The sequence below is a fragment of the Chanodichthys erythropterus genome, chromosome 3, assembly GCF_024489055.1.
Source record: "Chanodichthys erythropterus isolate Z2021 chromosome 3, ASM2448905v1, whole genome shotgun sequence".
Lineage (NCBI taxonomy): Eukaryota > Metazoa > Chordata > Actinopteri > Cypriniformes > Xenocyprididae > Chanodichthys > Chanodichthys erythropterus.
The window spans coordinates 980124-997359 of NC_090223.1; the positions used below are offsets into that span (position 1 = coordinate 980124).

Below are 17236 nucleotides of genomic sequence, written 5' to 3' on the forward strand. Positions count from 1 at the left end.
TATACAGCACTAAAATCAACTAGAAACGACAGCAAAACACTTACAGTATGCAGATCCTCTTGTAGCTTCAATGATTCTCTCTAATGAATGCTAAATAACAACTGTTTATATACTAAGCTGGCTTTGACCACGCCTTACTGACTCAGAGCAAACGAAACCAAACGCGATTTGCCACGTGACCTCAGTAAACAAGCAGTAAAGCAACTATACAGCACTAAAATCAACTAGAAACGACAGCAAAACACTTACAGTATGCAGATCCTCTTGTAGCTTCAATGATTCTCTCTAATGAATGCTAAATAACAACTGTTTATATACTAAGCTGGCTTTGACCACGCCTTACTGACTCAGAGCAAACGAAACCAAACGCGATTTGCCACGTGACCTCAGTAAACAAGCAGTAAAGCAACTATACAGCACTAAAATCAACTAGAAACGACAGCAAAACACTTACAGTATGCAGATCCTCTTGTAGCTTCAATGATTCTCTCTAATGAATGCTAAATAACAACTGTTTATATACTAAGCTGGCTTTGACCACGCCTTACTGACTCAGAGCAAACGAAACCAAACGCGATTTGCCACGTGACCTCAGTAAACAAGCAGTAAAGCAACTATACAGCACTAAAATCAACTAGAAACGACAGCAAAACACTTACAGTATGCAGATCCTCTTGTAGCTTCAATGATTCTCTCTAATGAATGCTAAATAACAACTGTTTATATACTAAGCTGGCTTTGACCACGCCTTACTGACTCAGAGCAAACGAAACCAAACGCGATTTGCCACGTGACCTCAGTAAACAAGCAGTAAAGCAACTATACAGCACTAAAATCAACTAGAAACGACAGCAAAACACTTACAGTATGCAGATCCTCTTGTAGCTTCAATGATTCTCTCTAATGAATGCTAAATAACAACTGTTTATATACTAAGCTGGCTTTGACCACGCCTTACTGACTCAGAGCAAACGAAACCAAACGCGATTTGCCACGTGACCTCAGTAAACAAGCAGTAAAGCAACTATACAGCACTAAAATCAACTAGAAACGACAGCAAAACACTTACAGTATGCAGATCCTCTTGTAGCTTCAATGATTCTCTCTAATGAATGCTAAATAACAACATTTGTCATTGAGAGCATATGTCGTAATTTAGATATATTTTTTAGATGGAAGAATGCGGTTTTACAGATACTAGAAACATGACTTTCAAATGAAAGATTGGTATCAAAGAGCACACCCAGGTTCCTAACTGAGGACGAAGGTTTAATGGAGCACCCGTCAAGTGTTAGAGAGTATTCAAGGTTTTTTCGTGAGGAAGTTTTTGGTCCAAAGATTAGGATATCAGTTTTTTCTGAATTTAATAATAAGAAATTTCTTGTCATCCAGTTTTTAATGTCAGCTATGCATTCTGTTAGTTTTGTGAATTTGTAGGTTTCGTCAGGGCGCGAGGAAATATAGAGCTGAGTATCGTCAGCGTAGCAGTGAAAACTAACACCATGCTTCCTAATTATCTCTCCTAAGGGCAGCATGTACAGAGTGAAAAGCAACGGTCCTAGTACTGAGCCTTGTGGTACTCCATATTGAACCTGTGATCGATACGACATCTCTTCATTTACTACTACAGACTGATAACGGTCAGATAAGTACGATTTGAACCATGCCAAAGCAGTTCCACTAATGCCAATATAGTTTTCAAGTCTTTTTAAAAGAATGTTGTGATCGATAGTGTCAAAAGCAGCACTGAGATCTAATAACACTAATAGAGAAATACAGCCACGATCGGATGATAGGAGTAGATTGTTTGTAACTCTAACGAGAGCAGTCTCAGTACTATGGTATGGTCTAAATCCTGACTGGAAATCCTCACAGATTCCATTTCTTTCTAAAAAGGAGCACAGTTGTGTTGAAACTGCCTTTTCTAGTATCTTTGACAGAAAAGGTAGATTCGAGATTGGCCTGTAATTTACTAAATCTCTCGGATCTAGTTGAGGTTTTTTAATAAGAGGTTTAATAATAGCCTGCTTAAAGGTTTTTGGCACGTATCCTAGTGTTAACGATGAATTAATTATATCAAGAAGTGGACCTACGACCTCTGGAAGCATTTCTTTCAGTAGTTTAGTCGGCATTGGGTCTAACATACATGTCGTTGATTTTGATGATTTGATAAGTTTAGATAATTCTTCCTCTCCTATAGCGGTGAATGATTCTAGTTTTACCTCAGGGACACTACAGTGCACTGTCTGAAGCGAAACTGTAGACGGTTGCATGTTTTTAATTTTCTCTCTAATATTGTCAATCTTGCAAGTAAAGAAGTTCATAAAGTCATTACTGCTGTGCTCTATGGAAACGTCAGCAGTTGAATCTCTGTTTCTAGTTAATTTAGCCACTGTGTCAAATAAATACCTAGGATTATGTTTGTTTTCTATTAAGAGATTTGAAAAATAAGTAGATCTAGCATTTCTTATAGCCGTTCTGTACTCAATCATTTTTTCTTTCCACGAAAGGCGAAAAACTTCTAGTTTTGTTTTCTTCCAACTACGTTCAGCTTTTCTCACAGCTCGTTTTAGAGCCCGAGTGTGCTCATCATACCATGGCGTTGGATTAGTTTCCTTAATCTTCTTTAGACGTAAAGGAGCGACTGCATCTAATGTGCTGGAAAAGAGAGAGCCAATAGTTTCTGTTGCAGCATCGAGTTCTTCTAAGTTGTCAGGTATACTAAGGCGATGAAACTGCTCGGGGAGATTATTTATAAAGCAATCTTTAGTGGTAGACGTGATGGTTCTACAATATTTATGGCTGGGTGGTGGTTTTGTAGCCTTGGCTAATTGTATTATACACGAGACTAAATAATGATCTGATATATCATCGCTCTGCTGTAGAATTTCAACAGCATCAATATCAATTCCATGCGACAGTATTAGATCTAGGGTATGATTACGACAATGAGTGGGTCCTGACACGTGTTGTCTAACTCCAATAGAGTTTAAAATGTCTGCAAATGCCAATCCAAATGCGTCTTTGTTATTATCTACATGGATATTAAAATCACCAACAACAAGGACTTTATCCGCAGCTAGTACTAACTCTGATAGAAACTCAGCAAATTCTTTGATAAAGTCAGTATGGTTCCCTGGTGGCCTGTATACAGTAGCCAGCACAAATGTCAACTTACATAATGTTACATAAAGCACCATCACTTCAAAGGAATTATATTTGAAATTCTTTTGAATGATTCTGAATATATTACTATAAATTACAGCAACACCTCCCCCTTTGCCTTTCTGTCGAGGATTGTGTCGATAATCATAACCTTGAGGACTAGATTCATTTAAAGTAATGTAATCGTCTGGTTTTAGCCAGGTTTCTGTCAAACACAGCAAGTCTAGTTTATTGTCTGTGATAATTTCATTTACAATAAGAGCTTTTGAAGAAATAGATCTAATATTCAGTAACCCAAGCTTTATCATTTGTTTATCTGATTTATCTGTGATTTTCATTTTTTGAACATCAATTAAATTTTTACCCTTAAAAGGTTTCGAAAATTTTTTGTATTTACTAGTTCGAGGTACAGACACAGTCTCTATGTGATAATATCTAGGTGAAAGAGTTTCTATGTGCTGTGAATTATCTGAGTTCTGTGACGTGAGGCGGCTAGCAGACGGTCGGTTTAGCCAGTTTGTCTGCGTCCTGATCTGGGCCCTGGTTTGTCATGTTTCAGCTCTAAGACTATTTGCCAAATTTCTAGATAGCATCCACCTGTAGCTTAAAAGGCAAATCAAAATTCGGAGCAGACAACACAGGATTCTTGAACGGTTCCTCTCACAGCAAACATCAAAAACGGCAAACCCTCCACCCAGTCTTTACCATTCTCAGTGAACACAGTCAAAAATTCTGCATCTGTGGCACAGTATTGTCTTTCAGTAGAGCAGTTTTATAGTCTTTTCTCATATATCCTGACTCAAATAATCAGTTTCTAACAGCAAACACTCAGAATAAAGTGAGATGATCTGAATGTCTTGTTGAATGAGTGTTGATAGTCTGAGGATCATCAATATTAACAGAGAAACTGCTGAAAACACTCTTTATTTCATGTCAATAGTTCCTGTTTTCACCTCATTTATTATGCTGATGTCTTCAGATCTGCTGTAAATGGACACTTAAAGCTCATTTCATTGCTGTCAACAGACTGAGGGGATTTGATGACTACAAATATGTGTGTTTATATCTGGCTTTATGCTTTTAACTTTTTTTCTGACCATTATTTATATTTATATATTATATTTAAAAACAAACTCAGTTAATGGTATATTTTCCATTTTGGCAGATCAGCTCCTCCCACATCAATCATATCATCAGTGAAGCTCCTCCCACAGCAGTTCTCCAATAAATGCTGGAATATTCCCATCAGACGAGCATCAGAGCATCAGGAAGAGCTGAAATCTGCAAAGACTGAGTTTATTAAAGAGGACAGTGAGAACATGAGTGATCCAGAACCCTGCAGAATGAAACACACTGAAGATACTGAAGAACAAAGAGGTTGGTGTTTATTCTTCATTCATTCATGATGCTGAACAACATTCATGTTAGAAAGATTCAAGCACTTCTGCATATTTACATTTACTGTTGTATTTCTCTTATAGAAGTTATTCAAAGATATAGAGATTTTTCTTCTTATAATAACAGGGTTGATGAATGTGATCAACACTGTACAGTTTGTGTAAAAACTAAGACAATGGATTGAGATTATTTTTGTCCTCCCACCAATAGAGTTCAGGAGGAGCGCTTTCAAATGATCCTTCCAATCATCACGTCATTCCAACCAGCAGACAGCAATCAGTATCAATATTTTTACCCAATCAGCATAAGTGGAGGACATTATAAATACAGTCGACTCACATGTTCCTCGACAGTTTCTCAGCGTCCCTTGTTATTTATCCCTTCACCACCCCGTCTCCTCACACTCCTTACCAGAAATACTGGGGGAGTAGTGTGGGTTTGGGCCAAATACCGAGCTCAGAGCTCTCTCCTCGGACAGCATGCCAGATACACATACCATTTACTTATTTGACCTGTTTGTAAGTGTGAAACGGAAATGATGGCAGACATATGATGATAGACTCAGTGGCGTCTTTTTTTTTTTCTTCGTTTTTTTTTTTTTTTTTCAAATAATAGTCATTCCAATAATGTAAAAATATACAATCTCGTCCACTTGACTGCATAAATGTGTGTTTGTTTTCGCAGCTAAATTCACTTGATCTTGTGTTTCTGGTGTCCCACATTCACATGTGTATGAATGGAAGTCAGTGGAAGGAAAAGTCTATTTTGACCGGCCCTTAATAATTTAAATATTTTAGTACAATAAAATCTAACAGTTAATGTTAATATCACATTAGATAATTGTGTCACTGAACAAATTTATGTAATAGTTCTCACTACAGAAACATGGGATTTGTCTGTAATGTTTTAAACAATAAAAGATCAGTGAACCTCATTCATGGAAAGATTCAGGGAGCATAATTAATTTATAAAAAGGCATAAAAATTATTGTAATTGTAACCCAGAGTGATTACAAATAGAAATAAGATTAAGAAAAAATAAGCCAGAGGGGTTACTAAAAAAAAAAAAAAAGAGAAAAGTAAATTAAAGGTGCCCTAGAACGTTTTTTTTAAAGATGTAATATAAGTCTAAGGTGTCTCCTGAATGTGTCTGTGAAGTTTCAGCTCAAAATTCATTTTTTTAACTGCCTATTTTGGGGCATAATTAGAAATGAGTCGATTCAGGGTGTGTGGCCCTTTAAATCTGGTGCTCCACGCCCCCGGAGCTTGCGCTTGCCTTAAACAACATAAAAAAGTTCAAACAGCTAATATAACCCTCAAAATGGATCTTAACAAAGTGTTCTTCATGCAGCATGTCTAATCGCGTAAGTACAGTGTTTATTTTGATGTTTACATTGATTCTGAATGAGATTGAGGCTATGCTCCATGGCTAACGGCTAATACTACACTGTTGGAGAGATTTATAAAGAATGAAGTTGTGTTTATGCATTATACAGACTGCAAGTGTTTAATAATGAAAATAGCGACGGCTCTTGTCTCCGTGAATACAGTAAGAAATTATGGTAACTTTAACCACATTTAACAGTACATTAGCAACATGCTAACGAAACATTTAGAAAGACAATTTACAAATATCACTAAAAATATCATGTTATCATGAATCATGTCAGTTATTATTGCTCCATCTGCCATTTTTCGCTGTTGTTCTTGCTTGCTTACCTTGTCTGTTGATTCAGCTGTGCACATCCAGACGTTCTGCCCTTGTTGTCTAATGCCTTTCATAATGTTGGGAACATGGGCTGGCATATGCAAATATTGGGGGCGTACACCCCGACAGTTATGTAACAGTCGGTGTTATGTTGAGATTCGCCTGTTCTTCGGAGGTCTTTTAAACAAATGAGATTTATATAAGAAGGAGGAAACAATGGAGTTTGAGACTAACTGTATGTCTTTTCCATGTACTGAACTCTTGTTATTTAACTATGCCGAGGTAAATTCAATTTTTGAATCTAGGGCACCTTTAATAACTAAATGCATAAATGCAAAGTTAAAACTTTTCATTAATGATCAAAAAGAGTGTTTTCTTTTTATTGTTATTTTTCTTGTTATTTTGTTATGTTGAAGATGTAAGAAATATACATAATTGAATGTTATGTTGCCTTTAAGAGAATGTGAGGTGGAGTTCATTGCCTATGGGGGCGGATTCGTGCCATTGATTACCAACCAAAGGAAACAGTCGTGTACTTTTTACGTGTGAGAAGGAGCACGTCGCAACACAGACGCGTGAGACCAACGCCGGAGAAGGAGCACGTCGCCACCACAATAAATTAATATCTTACCCTCATGTTTTTCCTATGTTTTCGTATTTTCTTTATCAATAACTTTTTTCTTTTACTTTCCTGTTCTGATGACACTGGATATACAAATGGTGTATTGCATGCACAGTTCTCTGTAGCCTACTGTTAAAAAACCTAATCATTAAAAAATAATCATTAACTTTCTCTTTGAGATTAATGACTGTACCAAATTATACACCACCAAACTCGCAATTTTATGTTATGTTCACGATTATTAAGCCTACCAACTTCAAATTCAAGCACGTAAAATTTATAATTATAATCTATGCAACATAATATTCTGGGATGTCATTCTGAGCTTTTACTTTTGATAGCCTAGTGGTAAGATTTTTAATTAATAGCCTACAGCTGACTATACAATGTGTGAATAGATCAGCTCACAATATCGGACTATATGCGATATTGTTTTCAGAAGATTAAGTCATTTTAATAGCCTATTATTTTCAAGAAATCAAATAGGCCTATAGCAAAATATAGGAAAATATTCTAATCACAAATTTCATAACAATGCAGGTTAATTTTTAAATGTTTTAACTAGGGCTGTCAGTAATGATTGTTTTTTTAATCATCTGCTAAATAATTTATTTATTTATAGTTTTACAAAATTTATAATTTATTTTTACATATTTAGGCTATATATGTTTTGTAATTATTACTATTGCAAAGGGGGACTGATAAATGAAAGTGGGCAAAAGAGGCACATTATTATCACTTTTCCAACATTATTCTTAAAAGTAATGTCAATTTTGTTTTCAGCAATAGCTTTAGGTTTATTGGCCTCGATGAGCGTGAGACTCCCGGCCTGAGATTGTGTCCCAGACGGAATTAAATAATTCGTGAATCTTTGTAAATATTCGTGGCTTATACAGCGGGAAAATTTACTGTTATGTAGTTCGGTTTTGCAGGGTCATTATAGTTAATTAATAACAAAAACTATTAAAACATTTATGCTAATCGAAATAAACATGAAATAAGAAAATATAAATATTAGTTGAAAAACTTAAACTGAACGAAAATTATTGTTGCCTTGTCAATATCGTTTCTGTTTATTCCCCCCTGACTTTCAACTGACGCGATCATCTTTTCATTAACCGACAAGATTAAATTAAATTAATTAAACGAAATTAGAATTGATAAGTGTCTGTGAATAAAAAGTCCCAGGGGTTTAGTTTTAGCCTACTTGAACAAATAGCAAAATAAACAACAGAACATGAGGATGCATTAATCACGCATCTGCAGCGCTTCTGTGAACGGAAAAAAAGATCAAATTAGGCTATATAAAAGGAATAAATAGCCAATGTCTATGCGCATAACTTAACATAGCCTATTAAAAAAAATGAAAGGGGGAAGAATGCGACAATTGACTAGACTATATGAGTTTCGGTTCATTTGAGAAGTTCACAGAAAGGAAACCGAGATGGCAGGAAATTCTTTGTTTATTTTACAAGCAAAGTTTTCTTTTTAATTTGTGAGTGTAAACTAATACGCCTATTAAAACCTTCACAGATTCGAATGGTGTTGCATGTGTGTCTCTCTCAAGTTATTACACCATAAATGTCTGATTATTTTAAGATGTTTCCGCTTTTATAAGAAAATTCAAGTGAACGCGTCGGCGCCTCATGACGCGGACACAAAACATATCAGTTTTAGTAACTTGACATCGCAGTTGTTAACTGTCAAAATAACATACATTCAACCAAACATATAAAAGGTTATACTGCTAATTTTAAGTAGTCTGTGTAAAAGCGTTTAAATAATAAATATAGTTTGGATTTGTGCCAAATTAGAGAGGTAGGTTATAACGCAGGTTTCTGTTTCAGTTTAGCTTTAAATGAATTCGTTTTGGCTTAACGTTTATATAATATTTTTTCATAACTAAAATAGCTATGTAGTGGTTAATAAAATAATGCAAGAAAGCAAATGGTTCTGCCACAAACTCAACTGTTGAACTGAACATGGGTTAAAGGGATATAGATGTTTATGTTGTCCCAAACACGTATTTCTTTTTCTTTCTTCTCTGGAAAATAAAAATTAAAAATAGACTTATGGAACACTTTCCCTCAAAAATATGATAATAGTAACAGTTCTATTTAGAACCGCATCGCCCTCATGAATAACCCCTAATTATAAATAATGAAAAAATACAAAAATATGGAAAAATGCAGGTAAGTTAACACATCTCACCATTTATATGATTTAAAATTAATCATTAAAATATATATTTTTCCACCATCAAATAGGCTATTACTGTTTCACATTTCACAAACTTACATGTAAATGAAATATACTGTCAATACACAAGTTACACAAATTATCTACATAAATAAATGCATTTATTTCTATTCAAAGGGATTGAAAACAAATAATATAAGTCTAAAATGATTCCTTATCTTATAGCTCCATCTAGTGGACAAGGTTAATATTCAAGCCTTCGGGCTGTAGATGAAATTGCTGATGATTTAGAGCAGTGGTTATAATACCAAAAATAAAATTATAATAGTTCAGGGTGACAACAGCAAATTCTAAACCGGGAGTTCTCAGCTGAATAGGGTTGGAGCTAAACTCTGCAGTAAAATGGACCTTAAAGACCATAGCTGACAACCCCTGGTTTAGAATTTGCTGTTCTCCTGAGCATCAGAAATTCATACATCTATTATAACTGCTCCTCTTTTTGGTCAGAAGTTACCATGTTAGTATTCCTTCGTTGTAACAAATGTAATAATAATAATATAATAATAAGAAGAATCCTTTCTACCATCATCTTTTTACTGTTTATACTTTTTGTAACTTCTTATTTTCCCAAATAGACAAACTATATCCATGAAACCAAGAATGTTTTCTAGGAATAACTTGTTCTCCACCTCATGTTGAAGAAAATGTTAAATGACAAAGAAAATTCAGGCAAGATCACGAAAGAACAAAAAAAGATATAGACAAATTGAGCATAAGCTTTTAGGGCTATGGCATCCAAGTTAAAATAATGCCTTTAAATTTTCAAAACATGCTTAATTTGTTCACTTCAACACTAACGTAACAGCCAATACACACAAAGACACACACACACACACACACACACATAATACATTAAATAAATTTAGAATTCATATGCACTGTTGCCACTAGTTAGTTAACTAATTATTGTAAAAACAATAGTCTATAACAAATAGCCTACATCTACTAATGGAAATTTTTAAATGCGTTTAAAGGCGTCATATGATGCGACGTATGATGATCAGGCGTCATATGATGCGACGTATGATGATCAGGCGTCATATGATGCGACGTATGATGATCAGGCGTCATATAATGCGACGTATGATGATCAGGCGTCATATGATGCGACGTATGATGATCAGGCGTCATATGATGCGACGTATGATGATCAGGCGTCATATAATGCGACGTATGATGATCAGGCGTCATATGATGCGACGTACATATTTCAGACGTACCAATCACACGTCATTTTTAATGTAAATTTCTCACGTACGCCGCCGTCCACGTCGCCGCCTACGATTAGATCTACAGTGACGTCGCCGTGACGTCGCCGCGGGTCTATCGTCTGTCCTCCCTATCAATCCCATTCAAAATTTGACACGGTCTGACGGCGACGTAAGGGTAGACTGCGCCTTATCCGTCGCCTGCTTAGCCTTAGAACTGGCACGGACCGCCCCCCATAATTGCCGACCTATCAGGAGAGAGACAACGTGAAGCAAGCGGATGACGTCACCAGCGCGCGAAGAGAGAGAGAGAGAAAAGAGAGGAGACTAAAACAGAAAGATCGGCAGAGATCATTCTGACTGAAAATATAACTAATTGTGAACTGAAACCAGACAAAACGTCTAGAAAGACATTGATTTTCCTTCAAACTTAACTTTATTTTGTTTCATGAGTGATTTTGAGTTATTTTTGAGTGTTTTTGAACGTGAACACGGCGATGACGCAGATTGAGCTCATCACCGCATAAAACATGGCGAGCCTCCCAGCGAATCTTGATTACGACGAAATCGTCGAGCGATTTTAGACCCGGACGGAGGAAAAAAACTGAGTGAACAGACATCGAACTCTCTTTTCTTCTTGTATGTGCAATTCTGTTCAATCCGACAGAAGAAGGCCTGGATTATTAACGTCTCAATCGGGTATGGACGATTGTTTTTCCTTTTGAATTCAGAGACTGGTATATGAAAGTACATTATTGAATTTATTGGTGTTTGAACTGTTTACACATTAAGAAGTTGTATTGTTTTTTTTATTATTGGTTTCATTATTCAATACTTAATTAATTTTGAAGTAACAATAACAATAATTTGAAGAGAAGGTTTATTGGGTGAAATATCTCTTTTAATAAGTTTTATTTATTTATTTATTTATTTTTTTCCCCCTGAATTGTGTATTTGAATATCACATTCAAATCTATAGAGTATTTAAACAATTGAAATAGACCAGTGTATGGTTCAGTTAAGGAACCTAAAATAGTTCAAATAAATAATTAGAACATTAAAAGATAAATAGGAAAAAAGAGAATTTAAATTAGCAATACTAAATATACTAAACTAATACTAAATATATTAATAGGGATACACGATTTTTCATGGCCGATACCGATTTCTTTTTTTTTTCTTTTTTTTTTTTTACAAGCAAACTGGCCGATTCCGATACCGATTTACGTTTTTAAAATTTTTTAAAAATTTTTTTATTATTCTTATTCTTATCAAGCAACAAACAAGAAAGAATTAAAGTATACATAAGATGTTTATTTGGTATTTAACAGGCTAAACTGGGTTTTGGCTATTAAAAACAATAACTGTAACCATCTGAAATTAACAGCAGTAACTGCGCAGTAAGTAGCCTACATTCAATACATGCATAGGTAGGCCTACTGACAAAAGCATTTAGCTTTTGTTTTTAAATTGGGTTGAAACCTTAAATGAAAACATTAACTGTAACTATGTCATTTTAAAGGCAACAACTGCATAGTTTTACAATCCAAACAACACAATCAAAACACATTCAACACTCCAAACAAAGATTTTAAATCAAATTAAGTAAATGTAATTTTAAGGTAAAATAAAAAATATTCATCCTATAGCCTACAGAACTGACGTTTACTTCTGGCTTTTCAAAAGTGCATGCGAGTTCTTCTTTACAAAAAGAAGCATTTCAGCTTTCACAAGTTAGTCTGTTTCGTTTCTCATCCAACACGTGAGAAGCTGAGCTGAACAAACGTTCACTGTCTACGCTTGTGCAGGGTGCGGACAGGTAAGCTCGCACAACTTCAGCGAGCACAGGAAAGCGGTTCTTATTTGTGCGCCAGTACACCAACGGCTGTTTGCTTCTTGGTATCTGTGCCTCAGACAGGTAGCTCTGCATTTCCAGTGCTGTATGGCTGCCCGTATCCTTAATCGCTTCAGAATTTTCTCCCAATATCTCATTGTGCCTCGCCAACAATGAGCTTGCTGTGCGTGGTATTTTTTTCTGCTGGCGCCTCCGTGCACACTTCATTCCCTTCAGCATATCTCGTCTCTCCTCTCAGTTTTCCTGTTTCTGTTTGTAACACCTTTTGAAGCATTTCTCGTACTGTATGTTTGACTGTGTTGGAGAAATATATTTTTATTAAGCAAACAAAAATGACAGATTATAGCCTGTTATTATGTAGAGAACATTGCTGAATCTTTTCTCAACCGCTTCTAAAAGACTGGATTTGAGGGTTTTAACGCCATGATCCGTTTCAGCGCTTTGTTTTAGGAGACGTTTCAGTGCAACGATTGAGGGGATGACATCTGTTGCAGTCGCAGTGGAAGAGTTGATCTCTTTTGTAAGCTCCTCAAATGGTGCAAGAAGAGTCAATATGTTCTCAATTAGACCCCATTGGTACGAGCTGAGGGTTGCAGGTAATTCGTAGTCTGCAGCATATGCCCCCAAAGCATGCTTCTGCTCCATAAGACTTGACAGCATATGTGCTGTCCCATCGAGTTGGGACATATTGTTGTAGCCTTTTCTTTAGCTGGCCCAGCTGTGCCTGCACATTCCTAAGTCGGAAGTATGCGAGTGGCAAAATTGAAATGGCCAATTATTTTTCTTCCAGTCGCTATGATGTCAGTTACACTGCGCTGTGAAAGCAACCCTTCATTTATGGCCAGTTGAAGAGTGTGGGTCATACAAGGCAGGTTAGGTAGGTGAGCATCCTGCATTGCTTTACGCATGTTTGCGGCATTATCACGCACAATTACATGCACTTTGCTTTTGGAAATGTTCCAGGTTTTAAGCATTTCGTCAAAAGCCATGACAAGCGCAGATGCTGTATGTGAACCAGAGATTTCTTGAGCATGTAAGAGAACTTTCTGTAGTTCGAAATCAGCATCAATATATTGGGCCGTCAGACTCAGCATAGATATTGGGCTCACATCAGCGCTCCATATATCGGTGGTAAAACTAATGTATCTGACCTCAGCATTAAGTAGACTGTGAACATGAGCTGACAAAGCATTGTAGATTTCGGGTAGAGCCACATCCGAAAAGTATCGTCTGCTGGGTAGTGTGTATCGCGGATCCATGTGTGCCATTAGACGGTGGAAACCTTGGTCTTCTAAAACAGAAAACATCCAGTACAATAAATTCCATTACTTTCTCTGTAATGGCTTGTGCTTTTGAACTATCTCGGCTGTAACTCTGGTTTTGTAGAATGACGGATTTCACCGATGGTTGAGTGAGGGATGAAGGTCTTGCCTGTTTTGCATTATCAACAGACTTTTGATACTCATCGTGTTCTTTCGGGTGATGAACTTTTAAATGTCTGATCAAGTTTGTTGTGCCGAATGCCTTCGCTGTTGTTCCTCCACGATTAACTTGTCCTTTGCAAACATTGCAGATTGCAATCTTTACGTTCTGCGCACAGATTTCGAAATACTTCCACACAAAAGACATGCTCACGAATGATTACAAATGCAGTCTGTGCACGTGGGCGCACTTCCGGAAAAATCGGACAAAAAAAAAAAAAATACAAAAAAGTTCCGATTTATGGCCGGTCAACCGGTGCATCCCTATATACTAAACTAATACTAAATATACTAAACTAATATTAAATAGGGCTGGGCGATTATATCGCATGCGATTGTCACACGCATTTCGTCAGTAAAGCTGGTTCCCTGATTACCACTAAATCGACATCACCTGCTTTCAAATGGAGCGGCATTTAATAGACAGAGCCGTAGATCACTGAAGGCGATTCATCTGCGATAATGAACGCGATATTGCGTAGCTTGTCAGTGAACGACGGCTAATAAGAAAACAAACCCAGAGCCCAGTTTATTTATATTTCTTACATTTGAAGAGTTTATTTGCAAAAACAGATAACTCCATTTTTATGAATTCTCACAAATCATGTTTTTTTTTTATTGTGCATTCCAAGTAATAACAATCAAACTGCAGTTGGGCTGTTTTGATTAAGTAAAGATAACTCTAAAAAATACAGGTAAATTAAAAAATTAAAATTCAGTGAAAGTATGTTTTATATATATATTAAAAGTTTGTTTTTTAGCAAAAGCAGATAACTCCAACAGTCGTTTTTTTGGCAAAAGCAGATAACTCCACATTTCATGTTTCATAGTTAAACAAAACCCAAGTAATTGCATTTAAAACACTCTCAAACACACATGTGCACACAAACGCACACACACATCCACCCACCCACGCGTGCACACACACACACACACACACACACACACACAAACAGATCGGCACACACACACACGCACGCTCTCTCTCTCGCTCTCTCTCTCTCAAACACACACACACACACACAGATCGGCACACAAGTACACACACACGCACTCATCCACACAGTCACACACACAAGCAAAAGGACAAACAGATCGGCACACACATACACACACACGCACGCTCTCTCTCTCGCTCTCTCTCTTTCAAACACACACACACACACACACAGATCGGCACACAAGTACACACACACGCACTCATCCACACACGCACGTGCGCGCGCACACACACACACACACACACACACACACACACACACAAGCAAAAGGACAACCAATTTTTCAGCATGTAAGTCGTGTATGGTGTACAAGGACTTACAGGAGTCGAAATCATAAATCCTTGATCACTTTTAGTTAGCTTTGATAAAACTTCCCTCAGCTAGCACTTCTTTTTGAAGTGACTAGAAGCCTTGTCACCTGACCTGAATACTGCGCGCTGATTCGCTAAAACGGACTTATCGGTTTCTGTACACAAACAACATGGGCGCTTGTCGGCTTCTGCTCTAAAACGTGAACTTGCGATGCCTGAAAGTGGGCAAAACCGGCTCTTCTGACAAAATGGATTTAGGGTACAGAAAATGCTATATATGGAGAATAATGCACAACACTTAGTTCATTTTTTTTTAAAAATGGCGTTTATCGGTTTTTGCAAATGAACTCTTCATTTATTGTCAATCAGTAATTCCATTATTTTGTTGATCATCAATCTTTTTCATTGTTTCTGCTTTTACCTGAAAGAGAAACAATTTGTTAATTTATTTCATTTATCATTTACCTTGATATAAATGTTTCAATATAATTTAAACTTACCTTTGTTGGCTGTCTGTTCTTTCAATCTCTCACCACTGCTCCTTATGAACCTAGAGGTACTGGTCCACATTTCCTCTTGTGTAACTCACCTGGGTGTCCATGCAGCCGCGGTATCCTGGTGACCTTAAGGAGGCGCTACATAATATTTTATAGCAGCAGTTTATTATATCTGGGCTCTTTTATATCCATTCACTCCATATTTCTCTTTGAATTATTTTGAATTACTAAAAATGAAATTAAACTTTTTCTCTTTAATTTCAGAGCTGATGGTAGTGAAGGAGGAGAGTGAAGAACTGAGTGAAGTGGAGGAGAAACATCATGACAAACCTGGAGAAAAACCTTTGAGTCGCTCAAAGACTAAAACGACATTTTTAAAGAAAAGAGCCAAGAAATCTACAACCTGCACTCAGTGTGGAAAGAGTTTCACAAAGAAATCTGGTCTAGAGCTTCACATGAGAGTTCATACTGGAGAGAAGCCGTTCACATGTGATCAGTGTGGAAAGAGTTTCTTAGACAAACAATATCTTAAGCTTCACATGAGAGTTCACACTGGAGAGAAGCCACACACATGTGATCAATGTGGGAAGAGTTTCAATCAATCATCACACCTTAAATTGCACTCAGGGATCCACTCCGAAGAAAAGCCATTCACATGTGATCAGTGTGGGAAGAGTTTCTTAGACAAACAATATCTTAAGATTCACACGAGAGTTCACACTGGAGAGAAGCCGCATGTATGCAATCAATGTGGGAAGAGTTTCAGTCAATCATCAACCCTTAATGTTCACATGATGATCCACACTGGAGAGAAGCCGTTCACATGTCATGAATGCGGCAAAACATTTCTCAGTGCATCAAACCTGAAGAGACATCTGAGAGTTCATACAAAGGAGAAGCCACATTCATGTTCTGTGTGTGGAAAGAGTTTTTCACTGCTGTGTAGTTTAAAGGAACATCAGAAAACACACACTGCTGTGAGAGAGTACATGTGCTTTGAGTGTGAGAAGACTTTTATTACAGGGAGTGATTTAAAACTGCATGAGAGGATTCACACTGGAGAAAAACCTTACAAGTGTTCACACTGTGACAAGAGATTCAGTCAGTCATCAAATCTGAAAACACATGAGATGATCCACTGTAGAGATTGTGTGATCAGTGTGGAAAGAGTTTCTCTATTAAAAGTCGCCTGAAGATACACATGAAGATCCATGCAGTGGAGAAACCACAGTCTGAGATCATGATGAGCAGTTCATCTTTATGTGCTGAACAACAACCCAATTTTACTTGCAGTGGCTGGTGAGCATATCAATAGGACAAAATTCTCACAATGTATTCAGACACCCCTTTTCTCGTTTTAAGAAATAACTTTATGGTTAACTCAATAAAAAGCTTTGGATGATCAATACAACACACAAGAACTGACTGTTGTTGTTGGTTTTTTTTTTTTTATCTCTATGCTTATTTTCTATTTCTTTTAGAGCATAAATGCACAGATCAGTGCCATGTTTGGCTTTAAAACTGGTTATCTGCAGAGTTAATAAACACATTTATCCTATCCAGCAAAATATTTTCTAAAACATTAGAAAGTAATCATCATTACCTTCAATATCGCCCACCTTATACAGATCATCTTGAACACAATGAAATAGATTTCAGTAATGCCATCTCCATAACTCTCCATCTAAGGTACATGGCAGAAATTATGATGATAATAATAATAGTAATAATG

At 36.6% G+C, this 17236-nt stretch overlaps 1 protein-coding gene across 1 annotated transcript; it reads left to right on the forward strand.

The window, feature by feature from the left end:
* The first annotated feature begins 10956 nt into the window (after positions 1-10956).
* LOC137015023 (oocyte zinc finger protein XlCOF6-like) lies at positions 10957-16908 on the forward strand. The gene is made up of 2 exons (XM_067379668.1): positions 10957-11058; positions 15769-16908. Exons 1-2 carry the CDS (start codon positions 11001-11003, stop codon positions 16695-16697), a joined length of 987 nt encoding a protein of 328 aa, XP_067235769.1. The 5' UTR covers positions 10957-11000; the 3' UTR covers positions 16698-16908.
* The last annotated feature ends 328 nt before the right edge of the window (positions 16909-17236 follow it).